This window comes from Arachis ipaensis, chromosome B3 (genome assembly GCF_059453495.1).
Source record: "Arachis ipaensis isolate K30076 ecotype BB chromosome B3, ASM5945349v1, whole genome shotgun sequence".
NCBI lineage: Eukaryota > Viridiplantae > Streptophyta > Magnoliopsida > Fabales > Fabaceae > Arachis > Arachis ipaensis.
In genome coordinates, this window is record NC_142438.1 from 21,963,667 (window position 1) to 21,983,694 (window position 20,028).

General features: G+C 38.3%; 1 protein-coding gene across 1 annotated transcript; it reads left to right on the forward strand.

The window, feature by feature from the left end:
- The first annotated feature begins 6 nt into the window (after window positions 1–6).
- Window positions 7–19,301, forward strand: LOC107632631 (protein ACCELERATED CELL DEATH 6-like). Its single transcript, XM_021118375.2, has 3 exons — window positions 7–935; window positions 16,617–17,164; window positions 18,420–19,301. Exons 1-3 carry the CDS (start codon window positions 146–148, stop codon window positions 19,113–19,115), a joined length of 2,034 nt encoding a protein of 677 aa, XP_020974034.1. The 5' UTR covers window positions 7–145; the 3' UTR covers window positions 19,116–19,301.
- The last annotated feature ends 727 nt before the right edge of the window (window positions 19,302–20,028 follow it).

Here is a 20,028-nt window from a genome sequence, read left to right on the forward strand (position 1 = left end):
ATTTTTATTCTCTATTTTATTGGATGAATCCCATTGGTTCAATTATTAAATCTATTATATATCCCAGCAAGTTAGATTGATCTGTTTAAACCTGTAAGTGTCTCAAAAGGGCATTCATTTTCAAAGCTCGAACTTTGAGAGCATTATGTACCACGTGCAAGTACCCATCGACGGGGACAATGAAGAAACTAACTGGAGATTGAACTGTAATCAAAAGTTAACAAAATTGATGGAACACCGCCACTTCTCAGCCACCGAAGATAACCCTTCTAATTGCCATCATCCACCTGCTGGTCAACAACTACATTTGAGCGCAGAAACCTTTGTTTCTTTGGAATTGTACGAGGCTGTCAGAAACGGAAACCCAAACTCATTTGTACAAATTCTAGAGAAGGTCTCTACGGAGAAGAAGTTGCCATTACCTGCAATTCTTGACGAAGTAACTCGTGCGGGTAGTTCGTTGCTTCACGTGGCAGCGCATTTCGGGAGAGAAAGAATAGCGGAATTGATTTGTCAACACTTCCCAGAGATTCTCACAAAGCAAGACATCAAAGGCGATACCGCACTTCATGTTGCAATCAGAGCTAAGAATAATAATCTCGAGGTAATTAAGATCATTGTTGATACATATCTCATTGATGAGGAGCTGCAACAACAGCTAGTACGGATAAAGAATGAACATGGGAACACAGCGCTGCATGAGGCTGTGATTTGCAATCACTTTGATGCAGTTGAATGCATTTTCGGTGCAGATCAAATAGTTGCTCATTGTTTAAACAAGTTAGGATTATCTCCTTTGTATTTGACTGTTCTCACGGCTTCGGATAAGAAAATACTCACACTGCTATTAAAAGCTCCGTTCGAGAAGGATAAGCTACTGCCAGCATTTCGTGGCAACTCTCCTCTTCATGCTGCCATTTTGAAAAGAAATTCAGGTTCGGAAATTCATTATTTAATTAACTATCTATCAATACTTGGTATTATCATTCTTCATTTTCACATGAATTACTGTAACTATCAATTTAAATTTGGTTTGATAAAATTCTTTAAAAAAAAACTTTTTAAAGTTGATATTATTAAACTTAAAATGTCTAATATAATATAAAAGAGCACCACTCGGGACCAGCAATTTTCTAATTTTTGAGCCAGCAAACAACCAGCGTTAATATTTTTTTACACCAAACAAAAAAAAAGTCCAGATTCATATGGAGAGGGTGAGTACATGCTGGCTGAATGATGGTTAGGATTTGTTATATTTGCTGGCTCTGAGACTTTTTCTTAAAAATAATTTAAATTAATTTTTATATTTATAAATTATTATAATATTTTTAAATTTTAAAAATTATTTTTATCAAATTTATAGTTACTGAAAGTTATTTTTAATTAAATTTATTATGTCATAGATATTATAACTTTAAAAATTATATTTTAAAAATTACTTTTGATAAATTATTTTTGAAACAAAAACATTTTATCAAACTAAACGTTAGTATTTAGAATCTGAAATATTATATTTGAGTAAAAATACTTAATCTTGTTGCCTTTTCAACATATAGCCTGGAAATTAACTAATTATTTCTTGATTTTTGAATTAGAATTATCTAATTGAATCAATAAGAGGCGACTAGCTAGCTAGACCAGCAGTTTATTACAATGGTGGTGTCGACTGTGGATTAATATTACATCAACAGGCTTCTTTTAAAATTTTTTTTCAAAGGTACAAAGTCTGAACAAATTCACAATATAGATAAAAATAGTCCAACACATTACATGAACCAAAGTTAAAAGACACAACGAGAAAACCAAACTTACACGGAATACACATTTTGCTTGTTAATTATCTAATCCATGTTAATAATTATAACATAAAAAAAATTCAATAATAAAGCATAGACAAAATAAATGTGTCTTTTCTCTCCAATTTTATAATCAATGTTTTTTTTTTTGAAAAAAAATATTTTATATATCTAAATATGTTAAATTACTATCAAATGAAAATTTTCCAATTTTAACTCCTCGTTCTTTAATTTCCCTATCTTCCTTCCTCTTTACAACAATAACCTCAACATAGGATAATAAAATGAACTCAATTTGTTAGGTTGATCTGCCGTCTTACTCATAAAAAATGGTAAATGATGAGTTCTAATTTGAGCTCCCTTGAAATCTTCCACCATAGGAAAAAGTGGGAGCGGAACAACTTGAGCCCTTGTCCAAACTAGAGTTATATGTATCATGTAATAAGTAATCATGTTTTCAAAGACATTACTAACAAATGATTTTAGGGTGACAAACTATTAAGAACATTAAAGAAAATATATTTAAAAAATAAATTATCTATGATTTCAATTTATTAAATATATAAAAATTATTATTATTATTATTATTAGTTTAACAACTCTTCTTAAAATCCTATTTTTAGTTCTCTAGCTAGCTACCTCTACCTAGTTATATTTCCTTATATATTTTTGGCAAACTTAATTAATAGTCCTTGGACGACAGTAGCCTCTTAATTAGTTTTGTAATTTTGTTTTTTTTTTTTTTGGTGACTTGTAATATCTTTTTGGTGACTAGTTTTGTAATTTTGTTTGTTTCGTGATTAGGCCACTTGTTTATTAGAAAAAAAACAATTGCAAGAAAAACTATAACATTTTAGAGGGCTATATTATATTTAGTACGAGTTTATAAAAAAGAAGTTAGAAAATAATATTTTTTATTAATGTTAGTTAATATTTTAAATTAATATTTTATTTTTATATTATTAAAATTTTTAAAATTTAATTTTTAATATTTAAAATTGATCAAATTTTAATAAAAAATATTAAAGTATGTTAGTCAATTTATAAAAAGTTGCGCCAGTAATTTTTCTTAATTATAATATGTACATTCAAGTATGTACTTTATAATTATCAAATATCAATCCATATTCAATAGTTAAAGTCAATGAAATTAATTTGAAAAACAAATTCCGTATAGACATGTCTACGAATATTCTTCAATACGAAGAACGAATTCCACAGGTAAGATAATTTGCTAAGTCATTCCATTGCATTTATTTTTAAAAGAAACCATTGGAAATATTGTATTTCTTACTGTGTGGGTAAGATAATACTGCCAATACGAAAGGGTTGTGTTTCGGTACTTTACCTGAAATGAATGTGATTTGAGTTTTGTTTTAATCCAGTCCATCAAAAATCGAGAGTTCATTCGACGGATATGTAATCCGATGGGTTTTTGAGCTGCTCGAATGGTAAGCGTCCTTCACATGATACGACCCCTTCAGCAGATGTCTAGATATCTGATAGAAACTTTTAGATACTAGCAGAAACTTTTAAATAATTGAACCCAAATAGAAGGGTCTACTAAATGAAGAGAAATAAAAAGGAGGGACCTACCTTTTTCATCAGATACGTCACTATAATTTTAATTATTCGTCTCATCGTATGGATCCTTATTTTGATATCGGAGTGTCCTTGCAGGTAGCTCCACCCACCAATCAACTGACTTTACAGGCTCGATCCCTCCCTTTGCACTCTCATTCAGGTTCTGATCCTCTCCTCTAACGATTCTCCCTTATTCGGTCTAACAAATAACCGAACAATAGTGTCATCCGTGGGAATCTGACACGAGTTGATGATGGAAGCTTTCCTCCCACCTAGAGAACGAGCCAGGAGAAGGTGGGAACGATCACCAAGGGGGTCGCCTCATGAGTAGAATGAGCACGGAAACCTTTCAAAGGCGCTGACCAACCCCTTCCAACAATGGCCACTCCCACGAGCAATCCCTCGAAAGACGTCCATTTAGGGTTACATGCAACGATAATTTCCGGATCATGCAAGAACTCAGACACAAGGTTCAAAACCTTGAGAGAGAGTTGGCGGCAAGAGATCACTACAACTCTGAGGTTAGCCGAAACACCGGCTTACGCAGAGGGTCGGCCCGGCCATTCGCGCACCCGTTTCCCGTTGAGGAGATCGGGAGAAAGACGGCATCAAGGGGAGGAAGACGACAGGCGGCACTAAACTGACGGTCGTACCCAGCCCTTTTACTCCTGAGACAAGTTTAGAAACTGGAACGTAAGGAGGAGTGGAAAAGGAAACGCTAGGATCCCGTGATGATTGGCACCACTCCCTTCCACTCTTCCATCCTCAAAGTCCGCCTACCCAAGAACTTTGACAAGACGATGGACATGAGGTACAATGGTACCAAAGATCCACAAGAACACATCACGGCTTTTGAGGCCGGGATGAACTTGGAAGGTGTGGGAGACGTGGTCAGATGATGGGCATTCCCCGTGACCCTGGCTGGGCCAGCGATCTGTTGGTTCAATTCCCTCCCACAAGGTTCCATAACTACCTTCTCGGATATTTCTCTAAAGTTTCTAGCCCAATTCACTACTTGTATCGCCAAGGCAAAGCACTCGATCAATCTCTTAGGGATAACACAACGGGTTGGTGAGTCCACGAGAAAATACCTGAACCGTTTCAACGATGAGTGCTTAGAGATTGATGGTCTCACGGACTCTGTGGCCAACTTGTGCCTCACTAACGGCATAGTGAATGAGGACTTCCGGAAACACTTGACCACCAAGCCTGTTTGGACAATGCAGGAGATACAGGGTGTGGCAAGAGAGTATATAAACGATGAGGAGGTCAGTCAGATGGTAGCCACCAACAAACAGCAACTAGCCACCCCACCCACTCGTCAGGCCATCAACTCGGAGGAGCCGAAGGACGCCTCGAGAGAAATGGCGTCCAGGAGATCGTTTAAGCCATTTTCCCAGATAGGGAAGTTCACGTATTATACCCACTTGACTGCCCCGATAGTATAGGTATTCCAGCAAATCGCAGATAGGGGCATTTTGCCTAAACCAAGGCAGTTGAAGGACCGCACGGGAGGAAACAAGAACCTCTATTGTGAATACCTCAAGGAATTTGGGCATAAGATGCAGGATTGCTTCCTCAAGGATGCACTAGAACAAGCTATCCGGGAATAAAAACTGATTGAGTTTTCATTGTCCATCTGGGAACTAAAGAGGAAAGAAAGAGAATATTCCCAAGAATATCATGTCCGGGTGGTCAAGCTGAAGCAAGACCCCCAGGAGTAACCCAGACTCAACTTCTACAGTGGTAGTAAATGTAGTAGTTGACAGGGACGCCCCGTCAAAGTCGAAGTCTGCAGTAAAGAAAGATGCCAAGATACTTATCGTGGCAGCAGGGGAGAAGCTTCCCTCCAGAGAGCTCCTCGAAATATCATTTGGCTCGGGAGATCAGGGGTGCGATGACCTCTTCGAGGACCTACTCATAGTGATCACGGCGAGAATTGGGAGGGCCTTGGTCAAGCGAATTTTAGTTGACACGGGGTCAGACTGGAACATCATGATTTGAAACGTGTTCGACGCCCTAGTATTGAAGAAAAATGATCTCAAAAACCACCATCACGGAGTCGTAAGATTGGGTGACAACTATATCAAGCCCGACGGCAACGTCATTCTACCGATCTGTATGGGTTCCGAGACAAGCAGAAAATCTGCAATGGCTGAATTCGTAGTCTTGGGAGACTCCACAGTGTACAACGTCATCCTCGGGAGGAGAACCATCAATGACCTATTGGCGGTCATCTGTATGAAGTTCGTAACAATGAAGTTCGTGGCAGATAATAGGTTGGTGGAAACGATCCGAGGTGATTTGGAAATGGGCATCGCTTGTGATAACGGCAGCTTGTCCCTCCGAAAGAGATCCAAGGAGATAGCCGGCATGTTTTTGGTGGACCAAGACGCAAGGATTAATGAGAACCTGAGGCCCGAACCCCAGGGTGACCTAGAAAAATTTTAGGCCGGGAAAATAGATAACAAGTTCACATTCGTGAATAGATACCTACCCTATGAACTAAAAGGTCCTCTGATTGAAACCATTCGAGCTAACAAAGACTTTTTTGCCTGGACCCTAGCCGACATGCCGGGAATAGACCCAAAGTTCATGTCCCACCATTTGGTCGTGAAGCCCGAAGAATAGTCCATCACACAGAGAAAGATGAAGATGTCCTTGGAGAGAGGAAACGAGGTAGCCACGCAGACGGCCAACTTGTTAGAAGCCGATTTCATCAGGGAGTTAAATTATTCTACTTGGCTCTCAAAGTGGTCCTCGTGAAGAAGGCAAACGAGAAATGGAGAATGTACGTGGACTACTTGGACCTCAACAAGGCTTACCCTAAGGACTCATTCCCCTTTCCCAACATATAGAGGCCTTGGTGGACGCAGCAGTGGGATACAAGTTTTTGAATTTATTGGATGCTTACTCTGGGTACAATCAGATTTTGATGTACTGACCTGATGAGGAGAGGACAACGTTCATAATGCTAGGAGAAACATACTGTTACACGGTCATGCCGTTTTGCTTAAAAAACGCAGGGGTCACTTACCAAATGCTCATAAACAAGGTTTTCCAGGATCACATAGGCAGGTCGGTAGAAGTTTACGTCGATGACATGTTAGTCAAAATAGCAGAATCGGACTCTCTGCTGCCCGAATTGCAAGTCGCTTGCGACTCTCTCCGCAAACACAATATGAGGTTAAATCCCCTTAAATGCACATTTGCCATGGAAGCAGGGAAGTTCTTGGTGTTCATGATCACTCAAAGAGGGGTGGAATCCAACCCAGATAAATGCAGGGCCGTGCTTCGCATGGTAAACCTCAAGAGCATAAAAGATGTACAAAGGTTATCCGGAAGGTTGAATGCTTTGTCCCTTTTCCTCGAGGCATCAGCAGCCAAGGCGTTGCCTTTCTTTAACTTAATGAAAAAGGGGATGGATTTCGAGTGGAGACCATCTTGTGATGAGGCTTTCAACCATTTCAAGAGGATCTTGTCAGAACCGCCTGTACTCGGAAAGCCACGAGAAGGGGAACCCCTATACTTGTACCTTTTGGTGACAGAAGAAGCTTTGGCTGCTGCCTTAGTAAGAGAAGAAGGGAAACAACAATAGTCTATGTACTTTGTAAGTAAGGTACTCCAAGGGGCGGAGGTGAGGTACACAATGTTAGAAAAAGTAGCCTTCGCTTTGCTAGTTTCCTCCCAGAGGATAAGGAAGTATTTTTAGGGGCACCCGATTATTGTGAGAACCGAACAAGCAATAAAACAGATATTGCAGAAACCCGACTTGGCGAGGTGAATAGTGGCCTGGGCAATAGAGTTATCCCAGTATGACATCCAATATAAGCCCCGTCATGCCATCAAAGTGTAATACCCTACCACACAGAACCTTACACTTAAGTCGTAAAGCAGAGGTGGCGAGGTATTACGATATCTAAAAGTAAAATACATACATAACTATAGTTGAAAGAAATCATATCTAGGAGCCTTGAAGAATAAGCTAAACAAAAACTAAAACAGAAAAAAAAATCGTGTCACACTCGCATGGATAAGCGTAAAATGGATAGACAAGATCAAAGGAAGGATAAAAACATAATATACAGATCGGAGTTCCAAGATATAGATATCAAGCTCCAGACTTGACCTGCGAAGCTAAGGCTGGCCAGAGTATGTAATTATATATATATACAACCCAAGTCAACCTCTAGGAGGGACAAAATATAAAAATATACATATAGAGATTCCATATACATATATACATAACCTAAAACAAAATATAACAGCCCAGAAGACAGTTCTTCGCTTATAAGGAGGGTCTCCAGACGTTCAACGAGGTACCTCTCGACCTGCATCTGAAAAATAATAGAAATATGTATGGAATGAGAACCGATGGTTCTCAGCATGGTAAATGTGCCCAGATAGTTAATATAAAAGTTCCTATGAAAGCCAAAGGCATTTCTAGAACTTCGACACTCATATTAATATTAGAATTTTATTCTAAACCAATAATATCGGTAATCCAACTAAAGGATCCCAGCTTTCTTCTAACTCTGCACCTTCTATCAACCTAGTTCTAATCTAACTTTAACTTAACATTTCTCTTTCTGTTTTCTCTAACCCTCCGAATCACCGGTAGAACAGCTCCCCCCTCACACCTTCGGCAAGAGGGGTCTCTCAGAAAATATACACATACAATTCAAGCAAGGAAAGCATAGATAGAGGTGCAATTATAGCAAGTAGAACAAGTAGCAGAGAAGTAGAGTTAAGCAATTAAGCAAACCAAAATAATACACACTCAAGCAAAACATACAAATGCACATGATGTGCCTGTCCTATGGCTGATGAGTCTCAACTGTCGGTTATATAGCCTACCCGACATGTCCTGGTAGTTAACCATTGGACAGTCCCTCTATGCGCGTATCCCCAAGCTAAAAAATAATATCCATAGAGTCAAACTCCAAACTCAATAATATAATATTCTATGGAGTCAAACTCCAAGCTCAAATATAATATTCCATAGAGTCAAATTCCAAGCTCAATAATATATATATATATATATATATATATATATATATGCCCATGGAAGAAAGCGGGGAGTTAAAGTGCCTGGTCACATCTTGCGACAGAGGGTCAACAATTAGTCGCAGTGTCATTATCATTCATTAAAAATTTATACTCAAAACTTAATTCATTCTTTTCTAAATAAATCAAACTTAAAACATAATCGTTTTCTTAATAACTCAAAATCTAATCATAAAATCCTTAAACCCAAATCTTTCTAAATACCCACTTCAACGAAGCCTCCAATTTTCATAAAAATTTTTGCAGTATCTCTTTTAAAACTCAGACTTTTGCCACCCCTCAAAGGTCCTAACCACCACACCAAATACCTCTCGGTCATTCAAATCATTTCCAATATCAAATCATTTCAAAATCAAACCAATTCCAACATTAAATCTTTTCCCAAAACCAACAAACTCCAATAGCAAATCATTTACAAAAATTGAACCATACATCATATACCATATACACAATCCATCAATAATTTATTTAGTTCATTCCTATCTTAAGGTCTTCTAGCCTAAGTTTTCACGTGGCATTAAACATTAACTACGAGAAACCGAAATCATACTTTGGCCGTTTCCTCCCTAAGCTCGGAACACCTCAGAAATCTCTCATTTCACAAACTCCAAGCTTCCAAATATCAATTCCTCAAACTTAATCACCCAAATTTCGTTCCAAACCACCAATTTAAACTCCAAATAAACCAGAACACAATCTAATTCACACAATATTACTATAATCATCATAGGGTTTACTAATTCAATGATTCACAAGAGTTCAACAGTTTCTTACCTCATGGATCAATTGGATAAAACTCAGTGATTATGTGCTGCTAGAGTTCACCTAAACCATCAAAATCATTCAATTTGTCAATACCCAAACTCAAAACCCATGAAATTGAAGAGAAGAATAACTGGGCAAGAAATGAAAATTTCTTATCACTTTGTTCAAATAGAATTGAAGAGAATTTTGAGATGAACACGTGGCCACTGACGGCTCGTCAATCGGAGCTCTGGGTTGAAAGTTATGGACGATTGAATTTTTTGGAGATGTTAAGGTTCTCTCCCCGATTCTCTCTTCTTCAACGTGACTCCCAGGGCTGAAATTAAAGAAAGAAAGCTCGTTCTCGGTATTTAATAGGTTGGGGTTTGGGTCCGGTTTAACCAGTTCAGCTCGTTGGTCCGATTTCGGGCCAAAATATTTAAAATTAGTGTCAAATATCGTATTTTTAATATTTCTACTCTTCTAGATTATAAACATTTAATTTCTTAATCTCTTGAATAATAATTAATTTATTGGTAATTATTTATTAATTTCACGGGATTTACACAAAGGCCAAGCCATTGTTGACTTTTTAGTTGAGGTAGTTGGCGATCCACCCGATACGTCGAGCATACGATGGAAGCTCTGTGTTGACGGAGCATCCAACCAAAAGATCAGTTGAGCAGGGATAATCCTGGAGAACTCGGATGGGTGACTTACGAACAGTCTGTTAAGTTTGAGTTTTCGGTCTCAAACAACCAAGCAGAATATGAGACCACGATTGGAGGCTTAACACTAGCGAATGAGGTCGGGGTGGCAAAAATTGAAATCAACAGCGACTTCCAGGTGGTAACAGCCCAGGTGAACGAAATGTACCAAGCTCGGGATCCGTTGCTGCATAAGTATTTGTAAAAAACTAGGCAATTGTGTGGAGATTTTGAAGTGATTGTTCAACATGTCCCCAGAGAAAGAAACGCCAGTGCTGACCTCTTGTCAAAGTTGTCTAGCACAAAGCCTGGAATGGGAAATCGATCTCTCATTCAGGACCTGGCAAAGGAGGCCATCGGTAACCCTGTGCTTGACACAAGGTCACCAGGAACCACCTTCTTGGACTAACCTAATCCAACGGTTCCTGGAAAGAGGAGAACTACCGAGGAATGCGAAACAGGCAAAGCTCGTGAGAAAGAAGTCCACCAAATATACGATGGTGCAAGGCCAACTATACAAGAGAGGACTCAATCAACCTTTGCTGAAATACTTACGGCCCGATTAGACGGAGCACGTCTTGAAAAAGGTACACGAGGGATGTTGTGGACACCATATCGGAGGGAAGTCCTTATCCCGAAAGCTCATTAGGACTAGTTATTATTGGCCCAAAATGATGATCGACGCTAGCAAGTATGTAACGAAGTGCCCTAGGTGTCAGGAGAATGCGAACTTTCATAAGGCCCCTGCAGAGGAATTGAGTTCCATGATGACCTCCCGACCTTTCTCCCAATGGGGAATCGACCTACTGGGCCCTTTTTCGACAGCCCCGGGATGGGTCAAATATTTAATTGCGACCATTGATTATTACACCAAGTGGGTGGAAGCACAGGCCCTAGCAAGTATATCATCTGCAAATTGCTGAAAATTTTTGTGGAGATAGGTGATCGCCAGGTTCAGAATCTCTGAGATTGTGATATCGGATAACGGGATGCAGTTTGCCTATAAGAAGTTCAGGGAGTTCCTATCAGGCCTTGGTAACAAGCAAAGGTTCTCATCCGTGGAACACCCCCAAAGCAACGAGCAAGTAGAGGCAGCAAACAAGGTTATCTTAGGAGGGCTAAAGAGGTGTTTGGAGCAAAGGAAATGTCTGTGGGCAGACGAATTGGCCTCGGTCCTATGGTTTTATAGGACAACGCAGCAATCTTCCACAAGAGAGACGCCTTTCCATCTCACCTACGGAGTGGATGCCATCATCCCAGTCGAGATAGGGGAACCCAACTCGAGATTACTCTTAGGAGGAGGCGATGAGACAAGCGAGAAGGACCTCCTAGACGAGACCAAGCATTGGCTCACTTCTCAGAAGCAGCTCTAAAGTAGAGGTTGGCACTACGCTACAATTGTAGGGTACACAGCAAAAGATTTGAGAGGGAGACTTGGTACTGCGGCATAACGACATGGGCCAATCGACCCTAGGGAAAGGGAAACTGTCCCCCAATTGGGAAGGACCTTACAGGGTGAAAGAGGTGCAAGGCAAAGGTGCGTATAAGTTGGAGTGACTAGAAGAAAAAGAGGTACCGAAGACTTGGAACGCCAGGAACCTCAGGAGGTTCTACTCCTAGACTCTCACGCTCAAGCGATCTTTCGATCCTGCTTTGTCTACCGATCATGCTTTGGTTTTCTTCCTTATGTCTTGTGCTCATTTTTAGTTACTTTGTTTTAATCTTGCAAATCTACTTGTACTGTTAGTATCTAAAAGAAGGGGTACTCTTTCCCCTTGCTGTCAGCTCAGAACGGCGACAAGGGGTTTTTGAAAACCACTTCTACTTTATTTTAGAAAATTATTGCCAAGCTATGACTACCGTCGAGATTGATCAACCCGGAAGCACCCACGCAACGACATACGGATATCCATCGAAATATAGCTAAACGACCAGATAAACACAAATGACGTGAGAACAAACAACTGAATATGATTAAATGCAAATAAATTAACAAGTTCATATTATAAAGCCCACAAGTCGGGAGTTCAAAAGGGCAACACATCGGCCCAACAACAAAAGAAGTTCAAAATTACAACAAAAGAAGAGTCATTACAAATTCAAAAACAGCTACTTCCTTAGTATGTCCACAATCTTGTTGTCCTGAATCATCTTAAAAGTACCAACAGCAGAAGTGTCGAAGTCGGGGGCAAGTAGCGAGACCTGGGTAGCAGTTATGGCATCTCGGGCATCCTTGATGATCTCTTTATTCTCTTTCTTCATATTAGTGGCCTCAAGATGAGCCATGTCCACCGATCTCATGGCCTTGGCCAACTCCTTCTCCAGCTCTTTCACCTTGCTCTCAGCCACTTCAGCCTAAGCTTGAGCAATGTTGAGCTATTTTGAAAGGGAGAGGTCCCGATCAACGAGGTGCTGAATCTCGTCACCAGCCTTCTTCAGCTTCTTCTCGGCTTTGCTCAGTTTGGCCTCTGTGGTTTCTCCTTCAACCTTTAACTTAGAAACCTCATGCTGGGCTATCCTATATTTTCTCTCAAGAACCTAGCCCTGGGACAAGACCGGATCCAGCTTCTTTTTTATGGCGGCAGCTCGAAAAAGGCTTCGATACATCCACCACGCTTGGGTGGCCAGATCTTCTTCACGGAAGTAGTTCTCCGTGCTCGACAGGAGTTGGAAATTGATAAAGAAGCTCGCGTCAAAGTTTTTCTCCATCACAGTGAGAACCTGACCCGGGATAGAGCTGAATTTCCTCTTTTTGGGGTTAGAAAACACAATTACTTCTTCTTCCTTAACCGGAGCCCTCGAACACTGCTCAGCCGCCACCACTTTGTCGAGGTCAGCCTCCCCAACAGCGTGGCTGGGGGCAGCTCAGACTGAGGTTGAACCTCCGGCTCGTCGCTTTTAAGATCTCGGTTTGAGGATCAGGGAAATTGGAGTTGTCGTATCCCTGTTGGGGAAGAAGTGAATCATCAGGCGAATGAGCGATGTGTTCCCAGTAGCCATCCCAACTACAAAGGGAAAAGAAAATCAAATTATGAATTCTTGATAAAGTAGATACGTGAATCAGGAAAATAGAAGAATAATAGCAAGATTGTATTTACCTACACAATCCCAACCGGCTTCCCGGTCACCCATTTGGAGAAGAGGGTTAAGGGGATTAGAACCAAATATCGCTAGCAAGACATTGGTAATTTTCCGGTTCTGCCGACCTATACCCTCGTAGGTAACCTTGATCATGTAATTAGAGCCGGCACCAGAGCTCTAGTAGGTCGGAATGCACCTTTCTCCTTCAAGTGTGAGCCAGAAGGGGTGACGACCTTGAACCGGTCTCACCTTGAAGAAAATTTTCTTGAAGTCGTAGAAAAAGTCTTCAAAGAGGCCGAAGATCCTCCATTTCTGCACGGCCTGGAAGGAGAGGTATCCCTTCTTGTTTACCCTCCCGAAAAGGATTTGTAAGGAGGAAGAAGTAGAGAAAAATCTCTACAGTGGCCGGGAGTTCCAAATACTCACAAACTATCTCGAAACAACGGATGGTGACCCAACTGTTTGGATGGAGTTGCGAAGGGGTGACTTTACATCTGTTCAAGAAGGCCATAATAATGGGGGGGGGGGGAAGGGAAGCCAAACACCCAAGGTAGTGAACATTGGTTTGTACACCCACATCTAGTCAGGGACGCGAGGAGTGTTAAGCTTAAGTTGGCAAGCGCATTCTCGGGGGCCCAGTACTAGGAGTTCGTCATTCGCCTCCTTGGGACCACCTCCACACAATGCTCCCTGAGTCACGAAGCTCTTGTAAGTCCTCCACGGCCCTGGAGGACATGCTCATGACGTCGATAGTGCACCATGCGTAACGATTTGTAGGAGGTCGTTGTGCCATACCTACAGTGGGGGTACCACTTAAGCAGTGAGATCGGAGGTCGGTCCTAAGCCAAAAATAAGTTATCCTATACTAAACCATTCTAGCCTAAACCGTGAAAAAGGCACCTATGGCACCCCCTGAAAGTTATCTAGTAAAAGCAAAACTAGTTTGGATCCTAGAGCTAACAGCAAATAAGAAAACCAGCATGGAAATGACAAAAAGTAAAGCAAATAATGCAAATGAGAGGTCACTTACCAGTAAAAACGAGTATAGAAGATTACAAGAGGAGGATAGCGGCGATCGCAGGAGCATATTCACAATAGAGAAAGGGTAGCAACAAAATAAACGGTGGTGGCAATGAAGGGGATGATGGTAACAGTTACAAGAAAGAAAATGAAATGAAGTGGGGATAGTAACTGTAACTGAAGAGGGAGAGGCGTGAAAGGTCAAGGGTAGAATAGACCTTTACACGCGCTTTCAAATCACCCTTAAAGAGCATTTAATGCTCTGGGCACGGGAACCGAAGCGACGTCTTGAAGCAATGGTTGGAGGCAACTCACGTGCACGAGAAAAGCACTAGAAATGTAAGCCCTGCCGACGAAGTCGCGATTAGAGGAAGACTACTTTACATGAAGACACGGGCTAAGCTGATGCGCTAACTATAAGTTCTACGACTTGACGCATTAGAGACACCGTTCTGGTCCAGCCCATCAAGAAATTGGGGTCCACCCAACGGACCCCCAAGGTGCTCGAACGGCAAGCGTCCCTCGCATGACACGACCCCCTCAGCAGAGGTCTGGACAACTGGCAGAAAATTCCAAACAACTGAGCCCAAATGGAAGGGTCCACCCAATGAGGAGGAATAAAGAGGAGGGACCTACCCCTCTCCCCAGGTACGTCACTACAACCCTAATTAGCCGCCTCATCATACGGACCCTTACTTTGGCATCGGAGTGTCCTTACAAGTGGTCTCACCCACCGACCAACCGACGATTCGCAGACTCGATCCCTTCCTCTGCACTCTCATTCAGGTCCTGATCCTCCCTCATTTGGTCTAACGAGTAACCGAACAGGTTTAGACGTAAGGTCCAGATTTTTTTCGACGTAGACTCTAACTTGTTTTTCAACGAAGCAGAGCCATCTGACGTCTTTGAATAGAGATGGTGGATGATACCTGTAAGTGACTCTAATACTTAAGTTAACATATTTTCATAGACAATTTTTATATATGTGAATATAAACGTACTAGAATTAAAACTATCATAACTATTATAATAGGGATAAACACGAATCAGATCAGATCGAATATTGCCAAAATCTCGATCCGATCCGCACTAGAATCATCGGATCGGATCTAATATCTGCAGTTTTTAAGCTTGGATTCAATCCGATCCGATTCGCACATTTGCGGATTGGATCGGATATCGGATATATCCGCAAAATATTAAAATATTTTAAAAATTTATTTTTATTGAAAAATATCAATAATATTCTTTTTGTCTACTTTTTTAAATATGATTACTCTTAAAATAATATTAAACAGTTTTTTTTAAATAATAAAAATAAAATAATACAACATATATGATAATTATTAGTTGAAATAAAACATAAAAAAAATATTTATTTATTTATTTTTGCAGACCTGCGAATATGCAGATCAGTATGCGGATACCTATATGAAATCCGTAATCTAATTCTATTAATGTGCAGATCGAATCGGATCCAATCCGATAGCTTTGCAGATCGGATTCGGATAAACACTGCGAATATGCGGATCGAATCTAATCCATGAACACCCTAAACAACACTTTTTAAAATACGATAACTATCATAGCTATCTTTTTTATATTTTAATATATCTATGCTATAATAGCTATAGTAGTTATAATATTTTTTAAAAAATATTGCTAAAATTAAAGTATTATTTTTTTATTATTTAACAACGTTTTTTGAAAATATTATTAAAATATAAAAAATAACTTTAATTTATAACCACCGTAGGCACTATGCTTATAGTCTTGCTAGAACTCACTTTATATCATACATAAGGTTGGGTTTGTTTCTAAGAACAAGACAGGATAAGATATTGAGAATAGGACAGAACAAGACACTGAATGGACACAGACACAAAATTTTGTGTTCTTGTATTCTATTTAGTGATAAATTAGAATAAATTATAAAAATCTAATTTATTCTCATTTTTTTTTCATTCAAAAAATTTGAGATGAAAAATATAATAATAAAAAATATAATTATGAAAAATTAACAAGAATAATAAAAGAAAAAATGAAAAATAAGTTGTGTCCATTGTTAGTGTCTCCGTGTCCTTTCTGTTAGGATGGACACAAAATACACTAATTCAGTATCTCTGAATACATTGTCTCTGTCCATGTCTTTTCTGCCAAACACAATTTTGTGTCTATATATCCATGTTCCAGTGTCCTGTTTTTGTAAACAAACGCACCCTAAAGTACAGCGATTCCATTATTATAGCATTCATTAGATAAAAAAGGGAAAAAAAGAGAGAGAGAGAAAGACCCACAAAACATGATTTTTATCTTTTTTTCTGGGATTTAGATTCTCTAAAGTTTGAATTTTACTTTAAAGAGTAAAGTGTGATCTCTCACCATTTATTTTATAGGTGGGACCAATAATAAACATAAAAGAAAAATTATTCAAGAGTAGAAGATCACACTTTACTCTCTAAAATACAAATCTAAATTTTAGAAGATCCAAATTCTTCTTTCTGTATCTAACTATCTATATACTTTCACTCTATGAGAATATCTCCCTATATCTAAAACTCTGGATAAATGCATTTATTATTTTTATGTTAATTATTTTCGGGTATTTAATGATCAGGTTTAATTGAATACATACTGGAGAAAAGACCAGAGCTAATCCATTTAAGAGATGAAAAAGGAAGTACTCCCCTTCATTATGCAGCATCCATTGACTATCTTAAAGGTGTCCAAATATTGTTAAGGAAAAGTACATCATCAAATGCTCTAGCATGGAACAAAAAGGGTCACCTTCCAATTCATGTTGCTTGCAAAAAGGGTCATGTTGACATAGTCAAAGAATTGCTCCAGCTAGAATGGCCCACGTCAATGGACATGTTCAGCAAGAAAGGTCAAAATATTCTTCATGTTGCTGCAAAGAATGGACAAGACAACGTGGTGAGGTTCATACTTAAAGAGAAGAAACTACTATTTGAGAAACACTTGGTTAACGAGAGAGATAGAAATGGAAACACTGCATTGCATTTGGCTGCAAAGCACTTGTACCCTCAGGTTCTTCTCTCCCTCACACGAGATAAAAGAGTTGATATGCAAATCATGAACAACCAAGGTTTAACTGCTCAAGATATTGTTCTAGTTCGGAGCAAAGCTCCACTGAAACATAGAGAGGTAATATTTGTTTCTAATTTTCTCTTCTTTTTTTTTTGTTTATCTTTCAATACAAGAGTTTGACTACAAAATATGATATGCTGATGAGATTTGTGTTTGAAAGTTGAATGAAACACGAATTGCATGTGTAATGTTTACTAAAAAAAATTAACAAAATATGAGTTTTTTAATTTATCTATTTATTTTACAATTGTTAAAATAAAAAAATTAAAATTTTATATTAAAAATAGAATTTAATTTCATTAAACAATTTTATAAAATATTTTATATTATTAATATATCAAAATAAAATTCTTAAAAAATAATCATAACATGTATTATTAGAACATATATTAACAAAACAAAACAAAAAAAAAAGTTTTTTTTTTTAATTAGTATAAAGATCACGATAATTAATTATTTTTGTCCCGAGTCCATGGAAAATAATACATTTGCAAATAACGCGACTAGCTTTTCCTTGCTCGCCTCACCACGTCATTGCTCTTTTCCATGCTGACTGGATAGTTTACATGATACTTTCTCTTTTTTCTCCTTCCTATTTAGTTGGAGAATAAAATAGGCTAAAAAATATGTTTTTGGAATAAAATTAAAATAAATTAAATTTTAAAAATATCTTTTAAATTTTTAAAAATTTCCACAACAAAAAATATATTTTATCTTTAAATTTATCTATAAATCTTTAATATCACTTTATTTTTATATTCTAATCAAACATATATTCACATTTTAACAGAAGTAATTCTTAACTAAGTCGAAGAAAAAAAAATTCTGTTATCGCATTAAAAACATGATAAATAGTAGCAGTTCGACTCCTCACTCCTCACTCCTCACAGTCCATATTAATATGTTTTATATTTTTTCAATGTCTTAATTTCAATAATTGTTTGTGTTGTTGGATTGAATTTTGACAAAACTTTTACTTGCTTTTATATTATATAATTTATGCACATATTTACAGGGTATGATGAAACCAAAATTTTTTTACTCCGTTGAAAAATGTTTTAGCTCCATATGATAGTAATGCGTTGAATATGTAATGGCAAAGTTTTAGGAGGTGTGTTAGTGAGCAATCATTTTTGTGATTTGTAGCCATCAAATAATTATTAATAACATTTTTAATAGTGTAAAATTTCATTCAATAATATAAAATTACTCATTTTTCTTTTACTGATTAGATAGTGGACAAAATTTAATAAAATTACTGGCCTAGACTTTTTCACTAAATAATATCAAAAGTCAACTGTTTGCTATGCAGTATTTATCTCTGATGATTTTATATTCTGCCGGAGTACCACAAAGTGAGACGGCAAGAAGCATGTTGCGTCGCCGCAAAGAGCCACCAAAAATAGATTGGATCAAAGACAGAATCAACACACTTATGCTGGTGGCCATTCTTATAGCCACAGTCACATTCGCAGCTGGTTTTGCCTTACCAGGCAGTGTCTACAGTTCCGACGATCCAGACCCAAACCAAAGAGGCATGGCAGTTTTGGTTCATAAACCAATGTTTCAAGTGTTCTCAGTGTGCAACACGGTGGCAATGTACAGTTCTACCCTTGGCTCTTTTGTTCTCTTGTGGGCCCAACTTGGTGACTTTCATTTAGCAGGAAGTGCGTATAATTTCGCTTTGCACATGGTTGCTGTGGCTCTTGTAACTACCTCAACGGCTTTTATGGCAGCTGTGCGTTTAGTTGTGAGCAACGTGCCCTGGCTTGCCAATGTCATAACCGTAATTGGAAGCATCTTTCTGTTATTGATCGTTTTTTTCTATGTTTTGTTGATATTCCCGTTAGGAACTCGTCATCCAGTAATGAGACATGTGGCTATCATTCTTATTAGGATTCTTATTCCGTTTGCGGGAACTTACGATAAAGTGATAGCTAAGGAGCATGATTCAAACTCTATGCAAGTAGTGAACAAGGCCAAGCAACAAGAGTTGGTGTCTGATTAAATCTCTTGCCTTGAGGATCAATAAGCCATTCAGTTGTGGAATTTTTCCAAGATTATGAATTATAATAACGCTCCATTGGCTTGGTTAGTTGGCATTGATAACAGTTTTATATCATTTGCTTGGATCGTCATCTACTTGGGCTTGATGAACTTGATTAGATTTGGCTTTATTTATTGGTGCCTCTCTAGTTTACCCCTTTTTTTTTTTTTCATTTTTTTAAATAAAGTAATGTCTAATTTGGTCTCTATAATTCTAAACAGGAATCAAGTTAGTCCAACATGTTTGATATTGACAGAAAAAATAAACATCTCCATCTAAACAAAATACTTAACCAATAAATCTAACCAAGTTATTATAACTACTTTTCAAATTATGCCCCTTCTCCTTCTCCTTCTCCTTCTCCTTCTCCTTCTTGGTTTCCTTCTCCTTCTCCTTCTTTTTTTCGTTTTTTTTTTGTTATTATCGTCACCACCACTATTACCTTTTCCTCCTCCTTTTTCCTTTTTTTGTTTGATTTCTTCTTTTCATTCGTTTTTCTCCTCCTCCTTCTCCATCATCATCATTGTTATCATTATATCGTCGTCGTCATCATTATCATCGTCATCATCGTTATCGTCATCGTCATCATCATCTTCTTTATTGTTATTGTCGTTATTATTATCGTTATCGTTCAAGTTTTGCCATAAATGGCGTTGTCTAATTCAAAATTAATTTGAATAATGTGTTTTTGTTCATAATTCAGTCTTGTTTGTGTGCATGTTTTCGAACTGAGTTTGCGTGTCGTAATCATTAAGTAATTTCGGTATAAAAACTAAGAAATTTATGTGTATTTGATAAGAATTTTCGGTGTTTTTTATTTTGATAAACTCTGCGTAATTCAAAACTCAGCACAACAATAAGGGTTCAATCCTTC

Coding starts and splice junctions, on each gene's coding strand:
- LOC107632631 (XM_021118375.2), top strand. CDS start 146: ATGTACCACGTGCAAGTACCCATCGACGGGGACAATGAAGAAACTAAC. Junction 936..16,616: donor CATTTTGAAAAGAAATTCAG/GTTCGGAAATTC, acceptor TTTAATGATCAG/GTTTAATTGAATACATACTG. Junction 17,165..18,419: donor CTCCACTGAAACATAGAGAG/GTAATATTTGTT, acceptor TTTGCTATGCAG/TATTTATCTCTGATGATTTT.